Source organism: Rhinoderma darwinii, chromosome 2 (genome assembly GCF_050947455.1).
Source record: "Rhinoderma darwinii isolate aRhiDar2 chromosome 2, aRhiDar2.hap1, whole genome shotgun sequence".
NCBI lineage: Eukaryota > Metazoa > Chordata > Amphibia > Anura > Rhinodermatidae > Rhinoderma > Rhinoderma darwinii.
The window spans coordinates 313,381,874-313,394,998 of record NC_134688.1 but is presented as its reverse complement, the minus strand read 5'-3'; the positions used below and the strand labels follow the sequence as shown (position 1 = coordinate 313,394,998).

Below are 13,125 nucleotides of genomic sequence, written 5' to 3'. Positions count from 1 at the left end.
CACTTCTCGGGGGTGTATGCTTGGGAAAACCGGGCACTGGAACGGTCTAATAGGGGTCTCCGTTTATACAAACGGTCAAAACTGGGGTCATCTCGGGGTGGGCACGGCTCATTATCAGTATAATGTAAGAAGCGAAGTATTGCCTCATTTATTTATTTTTTTAGGTTCCAGTTCAGTTCTGAAGTTGCTTTGAGGGGCCCATATATTAGAAACCCCTATCAAATACCCCATTTTAGAAACTAGACCCCTCAAAGTATTCACAACAGCATGTAGAAAGTTTATGAACCCTTTAGGTGTTTCACAAAAATTTAGAGCAAAATAGAGGTGAAATTTACATTTTTTTTTTGTCAGAAAATCCTCTTTATACCATTTTTTTTATAACACAAAAGGATTTATCACAGAAACGCAACTTAATACGTATTGCCCAGATTCTGCAGTTTAGAGAAATATCCCACATGTGGCCCTTGGGCGGTAATGGACTGAAGCACCGGCCTCCGAAGCAAAGGAGCACCCAGTGGATTTTGAGGCCTCTTTTTTATTAGGCACCATGTCCGGTTTGTAGAGGTCTTGTGGTGCCAAAACATTGGGAACCCCCCAAAAGTGACCCCAATTTGGAAACTAGACCCCTTGAGGAATCCATTGTAGTTTTCTTGGGGTGCATGCGGCTTTTTGATCAGTTTTTATTCTATTTTTAGGTGGCGTGGTGACTAAAAAACAGCAATTCTACTATTGGTTTTTTTTCGTTTTTTTTTACAGCGTTCACCGTGCGCTATAAATGACATATTCACTTTATTCTGCGTGGCGATACGATTACGGCGATACCAGATGTTTATAGTTTTTTTTTATGTCTTATGGCGTTTGCACAATAAAATACGTTTTGTAAACAATCATTCACTTTTTGTGTTACCTTATTCTAAGAGCCATAACGTTTTTATTTTTCAATCAATAAAGTCGTGCGAGGACTTATTTTTTGCGTAACGAACTGTAGTTTTGATCAGTACCATTTTTAGGTACATGCGACTTTTTGATCTCTTTTTATTCCATTTTGTGGGAGGTGAAGTGACCAAAGAATTGTGATTGTGGTTCGGTTTATTATTATTTTATTTTACGGCGTTCACCGTGCGGGATAAATAATGAAATAATTTTGTAGTTCAGGCCGTTACGGACGCCGCGATACCAATTATGTATAGTTTATTTGTTTGTTTATATATTTTTATTAATAATAAAGGACTGATAAGGGAAAAGGGGGGATTTTTACTTTTATTACTTTTAAATCTTTTATTTTCTAATTTTTACACATCTTTTTTTAACTTTTTTTTCACTGTATTACTTTGTCCCACTAGGGGACATGAGGGCAGGAGGCTCTGATCGCTATTCTAATACACTGCACTACATGCGTAGTGCAGTGTATTAGAACTGTCAGCTACTCACTGACAGCAAGCATAGTGGGTCCTGACGTTGTCAGGACCCACTAGGCTTCCGTCTATGGCATAGCCGGACGCCATTGTTTGGTGTCCGGATGCCATAGTCACCATCGCCGGCCGCTATCGCGTAGCAGGCCGGCGATGGCAGCTTAACCCCTAAAAAGCCGCGATCTCTATAGAACGCGGCTTTTAAGGGGTTAATCAGCGGGGACACAGCGATCGGTCCCCGCTGTTGGAGCTGTGACAGCTGCTGAACAAGACAGCAGCGTCACAGCTCCTGTATGTGTCGGGAGGACGGCCGAAACGGCCGTTACTCCCGAGACGTACTATTACGGCATGGAGCGCGAACGATACAGCTGCCATGACGTAATAGTACGTCAAGGAGCGGGAAGGGGTTAAACCCTTTCTCGCCGCTAATAATTCTATTTACGTCAGGAAAGGGTTTTTCACCTCTTCCCGACATCGGCCGTATATATACGGTGCAATCGGGAAGGTCTTCCCGCAAAGCGCAGTACCATTACGTCATGGAGATACAGCCGCGTCGTTTCAGACGTAAAAGATCCTCCTCGCATTATGCGAGGCGTCTTTGACGCCCGTATTTTTGAGCTGCTCTTCATTGACTTCAATGAAGAACGGCTCAAATTACATTGCAAAGAAGTGTACTGCACTTCTTTGCCGAGGCAGTCAATTTACGCGTCATCGTTTGACAGCTGTCAAACGACGACGCGTAAATGACAGGTCGTCGGCACAGTACGTCGGCAAACCCATTCAAATGAATGGGCAGATGTTTGCCGACGTATTGGAACCCAGCCTAAAAATATTATGGTAGTTGAACACCGTAAAAAACAACCTAAAAAATAATGCCAGAATTGCATTTTTTTTCGTCCCTTTGTCTTTCAAAAATTGAAATAAAAAGTGATCAAAAAGTCGCATGTATCCAAAAATGCTACCTATAAAAACTATTACTCATCTCGCAAAAAACAAGCCCTCAGACAGCTCCGTCGATGAAAAACGTTAAAAGTTATGGCTCTTGCAACTTAAAAAAATACATTGTTTTTACAAAAGTGATTTTATCGTACAAAAAGTTGTAAAACATAAAAAAGTGTTATATATTTGGTATCGCCGGAATCATACTGACCCGCAGAATGAAGAAAACATGTAGTTTATAACGCATGGTGAACGATGTATAAAAAAAAACTAAAAAACTATGGCAGAATTGTTATTTTTTGATTACCTTGCCTCCCAAAAAAAAGGATAACATGTGATCAAAAAGTTGAATGTACCCCAAAATGGTAACAATAATAACTACAGCTCGTCCCGCAAAAAATCAGCCCTTATACCACTACGTCTATGAAAAAATAAAATTAGTTAAGGCTCTAATAATTCAGGAAAGAAAAATATGCAGTTGTGCAGATCAGAGGGGAACATTTCTTCTGTTTTAAGAGGAGAATTATCAAAGCACTAAAATTAGGGAACCAGGAAGGGCCCAAACATATGTGCTAGAAGCGAGGGTGCCCGTATTATACCAAGACAACACTTCCCAGCAAAATTCCTCAAACTGCAAAGGTGCGGAGTGTGGAACAAAAGGGGATAAGGAAGGACACCATTTATCAATGCGACACCAGCCTGTGCAGAAAGGATTGCTTCACAGCGTAACACACATCTATGGATTATTTTATTGTTTAACCAATTATTATACCACCTGACTATTCCCCTGGTGTATTCTGCCCAGTTTACATATGCCCCCACATTATAAACTGAAACACCAGTAAAACTCCAAACAAAACTACTACCAAGCAAAATCCACGCTCCAAAAGCTAAATTGCGCTCCTTTCCTTCTGAGCGCTACAGCGTGCCCAAACAGCAGTTTACTTCCACATATATGGCATTGCCATACCTGGGAGAACCCGTTTAACAATTTTTGGGCTGTGTGTCTCCAGTGGCACAAGCTGGGCACAACATATTTCCCACTGAAATATCACATCTAGGGAAAAATTTTAATTTTTACTTTGCACCATCCGCAGAGCAATCCTTTATGGAAAAGACCTGTGGGGTGAAAATTCTCACTACACCCCTTAATAAATGTCTTGAGGGGTGTGGTTTCCAAAATGGGGTCACTTCTCTGCAGTTTCTTTTATTATTTTACATTAGAGCCTCTGCAATTGTAAACCAATACTGAGTAAATTGTCAAATTAGGCCTCAATTTCGCATGGTACTCTCTCACTCCTGAGCCCTGTCGATAGTCCAGGCAAAAGATTAGGGTGACATGTAGGGTGTTTCTAAAACCGGGAAACACAGCATAATAATTAGAGAGCTGACTTGTTATGGTGGCAAGAGCTGGGCACCACATATTGGCATATCTATGAAAAAAATAAAATTTTCACTAATTTCTGCAAAACACCTGCGGGGTGAATACCTTGAGGGGTGTAGTTTACAAAATGGAGTCACTTGTGGGGGATTTCCACTGTTTTGGTCCCACAGGGGCTTTGAAAATGCGACATAGTTCCCAGAATTCGGTCCAGCAAAATCTGCACTCCAAAAGCCAAATGGCGCAGCTTCCCTTCTGAGCCCTACCGTGTGCCCAAACAGCAGTTTATCACCACATATCGGTTATTGCCGTACGCAGAAGAAATTGCTTTAGAAACGCTGTGGTTCTTTTTTTCCTTTATTTATTGGGAAAATGAAAAAAATTTAGCTAAAGCTACGTTTTATTGAAGAAAAAGGATTTTTTTTAATTTTCACTGCCCAATCCTAATAAAATCTATGAAACATCTGTGGGGGTCAAGATGCTCACTACACCGCTAGGTGAATACATTGAGGGGTGTAGTTTCCAAATTGGGTCACTTGTGGGGGTTTCCACTGTTTTAGTCCCACAGGCGCTTTGCAAATTCGACATAGCAACCAGAAGCCAATCCAGCAAAATCTGTGCTCCAAATGCCAAACGGCACTAATTCCCTTCTGAGCCCTACTGTGTGCCCAAACAGCAGTTTATGACCACATATCGGGTATTGCCATACTCAGGAGAAATAGCTTTACAAACGTGGTTCTTTTTTCATTTATTTATTGAGAAGCTACATCTTATTGAAGAAAAAGGATTTTTTTTATTTTCACTGCCCAATCCTAATAAAATCTATAAAACCCATGTGAGGTCAAAATGCTCACTACACCCGTAGATGAATTCCTCAAGGTGTGTAGTTTCCAAAATGGGGTCACTTGTGGGAGGTTTTGTCCCTTCGGGGGCTTTGCAAATGTGACTTGGCCTCCGCAAACCATTCCTGCTAAATTTGAGCTCCAAAAGCCAAATGGCGCTCTTTCCCTTCTAAGCCCTGCCGTGTGTCCAAACAGCCATTTAGGACTACATGTGGGGTGTTGTTTTAATCAGGCGAAATTGCTTTACAAATTTGGCACTGCTTTTTCTCCTTTAGTCCTTGTGGAAATGGGAAAAAATTAGCTAAGCCTTCATTTTCTTTGAAAGAATGTAGATTTTAATTTTCATGGCCTACTTCCAATAATTTCTGCAATAAACCTGTGGGGTCAAAATGCTCACTATACCCCTAGATAATTTCCTTGAGTTCCCAAATGGGGTCACTTTTGGGAGATTTCAACTGTTTTGGCACCACAACAGCCCTTCAAACCTGACATGGTGCCTAAAATATTTTCTAATTAAAAGGAGGCCCCAAGACTCACTAGGTACTTCTTTGCTTCTGAGGCCGGGGCTTCAGTCCATTAGCACACTAGGGCCACATGTGGGATATTTCTAAAAACTGCAGACTCTGGGCAATAAATATTTAGTTGCATTTCTCTGGTAAAACCTTCAGTGTTACCAAAAAAATGGATTAAAAATTAATTTCTGCAAAAAAAAAAGGAAATTTGTACTTTTCACCTCTACTTTCTGTTTCCTGTGAAACGTCTAAAGGGTTAAGAAACTTTATAAATGCTGTTTTGAATACTTTGAGGGGTGATGTTGGGTGACTTTTTCGGGATTTCTAATATATAAAACCCTCAAAGCCAGTTCACAACTGATCTGTCCCCTGTAAAATTAGCCTTTTTGAAACTTTCTTGAAAATGTGAAAATTGCAGCTAAAGTTCTAAGCCTTGTAACATCCTAGAAAAATAAAACGATATTCAAAAAACGATGCCGATGTAAAGTAGACATATGGGGGATGTTAATTAGCAACAATTTTGTGTGGTATAACTGCCTGTCTTATAAGCAAATTTTTGCAATTTTTCACTAGATTTTGGTGTTTTTCACAATTAAATACTGAATGTATCGAGCAAATTTTGCCAGTAACATAAAGTCCAATGTGGCACGAGAAAACAATCTCAGAATCGCTTGGATAGGTGAAAGCATTCAGAAGTTATTACCACATAAAGTGAAACATGTCAGATTTGAAAATTGAGGCTCTGTCAAGAAGGTCAAAAGTGGCCAAAGCGGGAAGGGGTTAAAAATGGCGCCCGCTCGGAAACCGAGCGGGTGCCATAACCGCTGGATCTCTGCTGTGTTGTACAGCAGGGACACAGTGGAAATGCTTGCGTTCACAACAATTTCTGAATGCAAGCATTTAAGCCCTCAGATGCCAGTGTATTCCTATAGCAGCTGGGACCTTTGTGTACGCTCCCATGCCTGCTATAGGAAGATTTCTAGTGTTATTGCCTGTGGCAGGTCTCAATAGCAATGCACTAGATTTGCCATAGACTGCAATATTGTGATAAAAATGTAATTTGTTTTATTTGTGAAAAACAACAAAATTTGTAGAAAATTTAAATGTATCTGCTTGTAAAACAGATAGTAACACCACACAAAATAGTTACTATTTCACATGTCTACACTACTTTATGTTGGCATTGTTTTTTTTTTTTACCGTTCTTTCCTTTTTCCTGGACTTTACAAGACTTAGAACTGTAGCAGCAATTTCTCACATATTCAAGAAAATTTCAAAAGGCTATTTTTTCAGGGACCAGTTCAGTTGTGAAGTGGCTTTGAGGTGCCCATACAATACCATATCAGCTCATTTTAAAAACTGCACCCTCAAAATAGCATTAAGAAGGTTTCTTAACCCTTTAGGCGTTTCACAAGAATTAAAGCAAAGTAGGGGTGAAATGTACAAATTTCATTATTTTTGCAGAAATGTATATTTATTCCATTTTTTCTGTAACATAGAGGGTTTTACCAGAGAAAAGCAACTCAATATTTATTGCCAAGATAACGCAGTTTTTAGAAATATCCCACATGTGGCCCTAGTGTGCTTATGAACTGAAACACAGGCCTCAGATGCAAAGGAACACCTAGAGAATTTTGGGGCCTTCTTTTTATTAGAATATATTTTAGGCACCATGTCAGGTTTGAAGAGGTCTTTTGGGGCCAAACAGTGGAAACACTCCCAGAAAGACACCATTTTGCAAACTGCACCCTTCAAGAAATTTATCAAGGGGTATAGTGAGAATTTTGACCCCACAGGTTTTTTGCTAAATTTAGTGGAATGAGGCCGTAAAAATTAAAATCTAAATTTTTTCCAATAAAAAGTAGAAATGTAAAATTTTTACAAGGTATGAGGGACAAAAAACACACCCACATTTTTAAAGCAATTTCTCCCGATTACAGCAATACAGGTGCCATGTCACGGTCTATGCAAAGTCTCTACAAGAAGATTGTAGCACAAAGGTACCTGAGATAGTACAGACAGTGGCAGAGGCTCTGGCACAGATAGGGCTAGATATGGCAGGTTGCGCCAGACGTGGCGGGTGATACCAGATGACACCAGACGTGGTGTATACCAGCAGACATGGCAGGTTGCGCCAGACGTGGCGGATGATACCAGCGATAGCGGATGACACCAGACGTGGTGTATAACAGCAGGCGGCAAAACACGACTCCAACACTAGACAGGCTCAGGGACAAAGCACAGCACAGGATACAGGTAACAGGGAATGGGAACACTGGGAGCAGGATAACACTAAGGGACCATTTGCAATACGAACATGGGAAAACAACAACGCTCAGGCAAGGAGTGGAAGCGCGGAGCCATTTTAATAGTCCAGGATGATCAGGGATAGATTAGACGGAGAGAAAGGGAGAAAAAATTGGATCTTGTGGGGGCGCTGCTGCGTGGCGAGATTTATATGAATGAAGTCCAGAGTATAATAAATAAGAAAAGTTTATTTCAATAAGTGGCTACGCGTTTCAATGCTGAACAAGCGTCTTCCTCAGGCCATGTACACACTGTGCTTACAGTACTTTATATAACATAATGGGTTCCAATTAACAAGAGTGAAAAAAAACGCCAAATCTGCCGAGGTCAGAGTGCGGCCGTGACGTCACACCCGGTTTTTTTCAAACAGTAAAAAAGTAAAAACAGAAATAGGACATTTTAAGAATAAATACATTCTTTGGTTTGCAAGAAAGAGGCTCATGATAATAGGGGTACAATAGAAAGATACCTGAATTGTATAATTTACAGAAATGACTAAAAATAATGGTCTTTAAAAGCCGGCAGTATATCGTTAACTGCAGTGCATTAGAAACGATAAAAAAATGGACATCTTTATAGTTTTATGCAAAGGGTTAGTGGGACTAGCAATAACATTAGTGGTTTAGACATAAACTGAGTTTATAATGAGAACAATTGTGTTGCTAGGTTTAATTGGAGGACGCCGAGACGCGTCTCCGTTGCCAGGACAACTAAAGAGGGTCGGAACTTCAAGAAGAACAGAACATGCCGGTTGGGCTACAGGTAAGTTGAAAAAGAGTAAAAGTACATCTACATGTATTTATTTAACATATATAGAATAATGAGTAGTGATCAGAGGGTAACAAACTTTGTAGTTACAACCACAAATGGTTTTTTTAATTTTAGTGTGAGATAGTCGGTATACTGGAGTGAATACCCATCATAGGCAATATTAATCTTATTTACATTTTACTCTCATTTTGAATGTTATAAACAAATTGTCATGTTATCAGTGGCTTCTGGTACACGTGCTGAGATCGGGATGTTTTAGTCTAAAGTGGACTCAGAGATGTCATTAAGACCCCCCGGGTGTAATGTTTGTAACCTAAAAATCCAATAGTTTTCCCTCTGTTTAAGTTTATTAAATCTGTTGGGAACATCTGGATGGATGTCCTCGATTGGTGTGATGTTAATTTGATTAAATTGACACTTGTATACCTGGGTGAAGTGACGGGACACACTGTGTTTTAGAAAGCCCGTGTTCACATTAAATCTGTGTTTATTCAGTCTAGATCGCAAACATTGTGTAGTTCTCACTATGTATTGCAACTGGCAGGTACATTCCATTAAATAAATTACATATGAACTACTGCAATTAAGAAATGATTTAATATTGAATGATTCTTTTGTAACAGTGGATGTGTATGTGTATTTTTTGTGGGTGATGCTGTTGCAGCATAAACACCGTGGGTGACCACACTTGAAAGAGCCATTTAATTTGGACAAAAAGTTTGTTTGTAATATTTTCGGTTTTCGGACCCTACTAGGGGCTAAAATGTTTTTCAGAGTTAAAGATCGTCTGAATGTGATGCTCGGTTGGGCCGGCACCACATCCTTCAGATAGGAGTCATTTTTTATGATGTGCCAGTGTTTGTGCAGGATGGCCCTAACTGTTTTGTTCCCTTGGTTAAAAGTGGTAATAAAATTAGTATTGTATTTGTTTGTTTCAACCATTTGTACTTACCCTGCCATCCTATCTAAAGGATTCGACTCAACTAATCAAAGATTTATTTAATTTAGAAATTGACCCATCCATATCCCAAATACATTTTTTAACAGCTGATGTGACTGCCCTCTATAGTAATATTCCACATAAGAGGTATACAAGTAGCAAATTCGTTTTTATCATCCAACATTTCAATCCCAGGCAGACAAGTTTCTAATTGCAGTAGTTCATATGTAATTTATTTAATGGAATGTACCTGCCAGTTGCAATACATAGTGAGAACTACACAATGTTTGCGATCTAGACTGAATAAATACAGATTTAATGTGAACACGGGCTTTCTAAAACACAGTGTGTCCCGTCACTTCACCCAGGTACACAAGTGTCAATTTAATCAAATTAACATCACACCAATCGAGGACATCCATCCAGATGTTCCCAACAGATTTAATAAACTTAAACAGAGGGAAAACTATTGGATTTTTACGTTAAAAATATTACACCCTGGGGGTCTTAATGACATCTCTGAGTCCACTTTAGACTAAAACATCCCGATCTCAGCACGTGTACCAGAAGCCACTGATAACATGACAATTTGTTTATAACATTCAAAATGAGAGTAAAATGTAAATAAGATTAATATTGCCTATGATGGGTATTCACTCCAGTATACCGACTATCTCACACTAAAATTAAAAAAACCATTTGTGGTTGTAACTACAAAGTTTGTTACCCTCTGATCACTACTCATTATTCTATATATGTTAAATAAATACATGTAGATGTACTTTTACTCTTTTTCAACTTACCTGTAGCCCAACCGGCATGTTCTGTTCTTCTTGAAGTTCCGACCCTCTTTAGTTGTCCTGGCAACGGAGACGCGTCTCGGCGTCCTCCAATTAAACCTAGCAACACAATTGTTCTCATTATAAACTCAGTTTATGTCTAAACCACTAATGTTATTGCTAGTCCCACTAACCCTTTGCATAAAACTATAAAGATGTCCATTTTTTTATCGGTTCTAATGCACTGCAGTTAACGATATACTGCCGGCTTTTAAAGACCATTATTTTTAGTCATTTCTGTAAATTATACAATTCAGGTATCTTTCTATTGTACCCCTATTATCATGAGCCTCTTTCTTGCAAACCAAAGAATGTATTTATTCTTAAAATGTCCTATTTCTGTTTTTACTTTTTTACTGTTTGAAAAAAACCGGGTGTGACGTCACGGCCGCACTCTGACCTCGGCAGATTTGGCGTTTTTTTTCACTCTTGTTAATTGGAATCCATTATGTTATATAAAGTACTGTAAGCACAGTGTGTACATGGCCTGAGGAAGACGCTTGTTCAGCGTTGAAACGCGTAGCCACTTATTGAAATAAACATTTCTTATTTATTATACTCTGGACTTCATTCATATAAATCTCGCCACGCTGCAGCGCCCCCACAAGATCCAATTTTTTCTCCCTTTCTCTCCGTCAACAAAGCGGTCCCTTCGGGGTACCGACTCGGATCTGGCAGCAGCACTGTGGTTATATCCTAACGCTTAAAACCATCCTACCTAGGTGAGCATGACAATTGCCCTCCTGCCTCACCCACTCAACCTTTTGACCTGCACAAGGTGGCGCCGTGTGTTTTTTGCTTTCTCTCTTCAGGGATAGATTAGGGTATTTTTAACAGGTGAGCGCCCTGGCCCTTTAAGGCCGGGAACGAGCACGTGCGCACACTGACATTAAGAGTAGGGCTGGACGACCGCGAGTGCCGGCGTCTTCTAGGAGGGAGACGCTGGCAGGATGCCAGCGGTCTGTTGTTGCGGCCGTCACAAGGTAAGGAACAGCGGCAGTCCGCGACCAGGGCCGTGACAGTAATACCTGATATGTGGTCATAAACTGCTGTTTGAGCACACTGTCAGGCTCAGAAGAACCACCATTTGGCTTTTGGAGCATAGATTTTGCTTGGTAGTAGTTTTGTTTGGGATTTTACTAGTATTTCAGCTTATTATGTGGGGGCACATGTAAGCTAGGCAGAGTATATCAGGGTATATGTAAACTGGGCAGAGTTCATCAGGGTATATGTAAACTGGGCGGAGTATATCAGGATATCAGGGTATATGTAAACTGGGCGGAGTACATCAGGGTATATGTAAACTGGGCGGAGTGCATCAGGGTATATGTAAGCTGTGAGGAGTACATCAGGGTATATGTAATCTGTGCGGAGTACATCAGGCTATATGTAAGTTGGGCGGAGTGCATCAGGCTATATGTAAATTCGGCGGAGTGCATCAGGGTATATGTAATCTGTGCGGAGTACATCAGCTGGGCAGAGTATATCAACGTATATGTAAACTGGGTGGAGTACCTCAAGGTATATGTAAGCTGGGCAGAGTACATCAAGGTATATGTAAGCTGGGCGGAGTACATCAGAGTATATGTAAAAAATAAAAAAGTTATGACTTTTTGAAGACAGGGAGGAATAAACCAAAGCATAAAAACAAAAATTTGTCTTGTCCTAAAAGGGTTAACCAGCGAGCATGTGAGACGGTAGACAGTATATGTCATATAATTTTTTGTTTAAACTGAACCTGTCATTAGGTTTAGAGATGCTAAACCAACAGCATGTTGTTATGCTCCTGGGGTTTAGTGCTCCAAATCTACCCAAGTCAAAACCGGCCATTTAGGCAATAGTTGGTGAAATAACTTATAATTTACTTAGAGGAGTCCGTCAGCAGCATCAGGCGCATGTGCACACCATGTGCATTCGCCCGATGCTGCTCCTCAACTGACCTTAGTAAATTGTAAGTTATTTTACTAAATATTGCCTAAATGGCCAGTTTTGATGTGGGTAGATTTGGAACTTTAAACCCCAGGAGCATAATAACATGCTGGAGGTTTAGTGGCTCCAAAACAAGTGACAGGTTCCCTTTAATAGCCTGAGGCAGAGTAGTTTTGACTGCACAACCCTTTCCCTGACCAATAATTATATGCTCATATAGACAAAAGTAGACTTTCTGATTTTAGAATTTATTGAAAATCATATGACCAAGTACTGTATTTTAAATTTATATTTATTTTGTTAAGATGTAAATCACTTAATTTCTCCAGGTGATCAGGTGACTAATGCATCCTTAATGCAAAGAATGTCTGACATGCTTTCAAGATGGTTTGAAGAAGCTAGTGAAGTTGCACAAAGAGGAAGAGGAAGAAATCAAAGTAGAGGTACATTCCCAGCCAAAGTAATGTTTGTATATGTGTAGCTACATTTACATGCTTCTGTATCATGTGCAAAATCTGGAATGGAAAAAAATTAGCAATTCTTCTAAACCACTCACCAACCCTCTTACACAGGGTGATTATCATGTAAAATATTGTAATACCGAGTAAAATTTAGTAATCCTTGGCCTGAGTAAACATGTGCATCGATTGCACAATCGGTAAAAAAAATTGAGTGAATCTTTTAAGTTATTGTTTGTCAGTGCTATACCTTTTTGTGTAAACGAGCATCTGCTAGTCGTTAGGTGAAACAGGAGGAAAAACGAGCAATCTCAAAAGTGATTGACGCTATAAAAAATATACGATTATTTTTATACGTCTTTTTCAAACATTAACGACTCGCTATATCATCGATTGGTGCTATTTTTTTTTACCAATTTATCTTTACGTTTAAAAAGACCCTTCAAGGCTATGGAAACCTTTGATGACACTTTTATGTAATGTATGTATTTTGTGAGCAATTTTCGAATATTATTAAAAAACGTGCTTTTCTGTTTTGCAGCTTCTCTATATCCACTGTGCATAGAAGCTGCAGAACGATATTGTCAGCCGAATCGGTCAGTGAGCTGGATTGATGAGTTGTCAGAGGCACACAGGAGCCACCGTCAACCGAGCTGTCAGTCCAGCTCAGTGACGGATTCGGATGACAACATCATTGCAGAAAATAAAAAAATCAAAATTTCTAATAAAAATATATTAGAAAGTGCTCACAAAATACATACATTACACTAAAAAAATAATTGCCCCAAATGTTTC

General features: G+C 39.6%; 1 protein-coding gene across 4 annotated transcripts in view; it reads left to right on the top strand.

Annotated features, from left to right (window-relative positions):
• The window catches only part of DCAF6 (DDB1 and CUL4 associated factor 6), a 712,682-nt gene that overhangs the window by 201,845 nt on the left and 497,712 nt on the right, over positions 1-13,125 (top strand). For all 4 annotated transcript variants that reach the window (XM_075853536.1, XM_075853533.1, XM_075853534.1 and 1 more), the window contains one exon: positions 12,202-12,315. In XM_075853536.1, the coding sequence (XP_075709651.1) occupies positions 12,202-12,315 (114 nt within the window). The remainder of the gene's footprint in view (positions 1-12,201; positions 12,316-13,125) is intronic.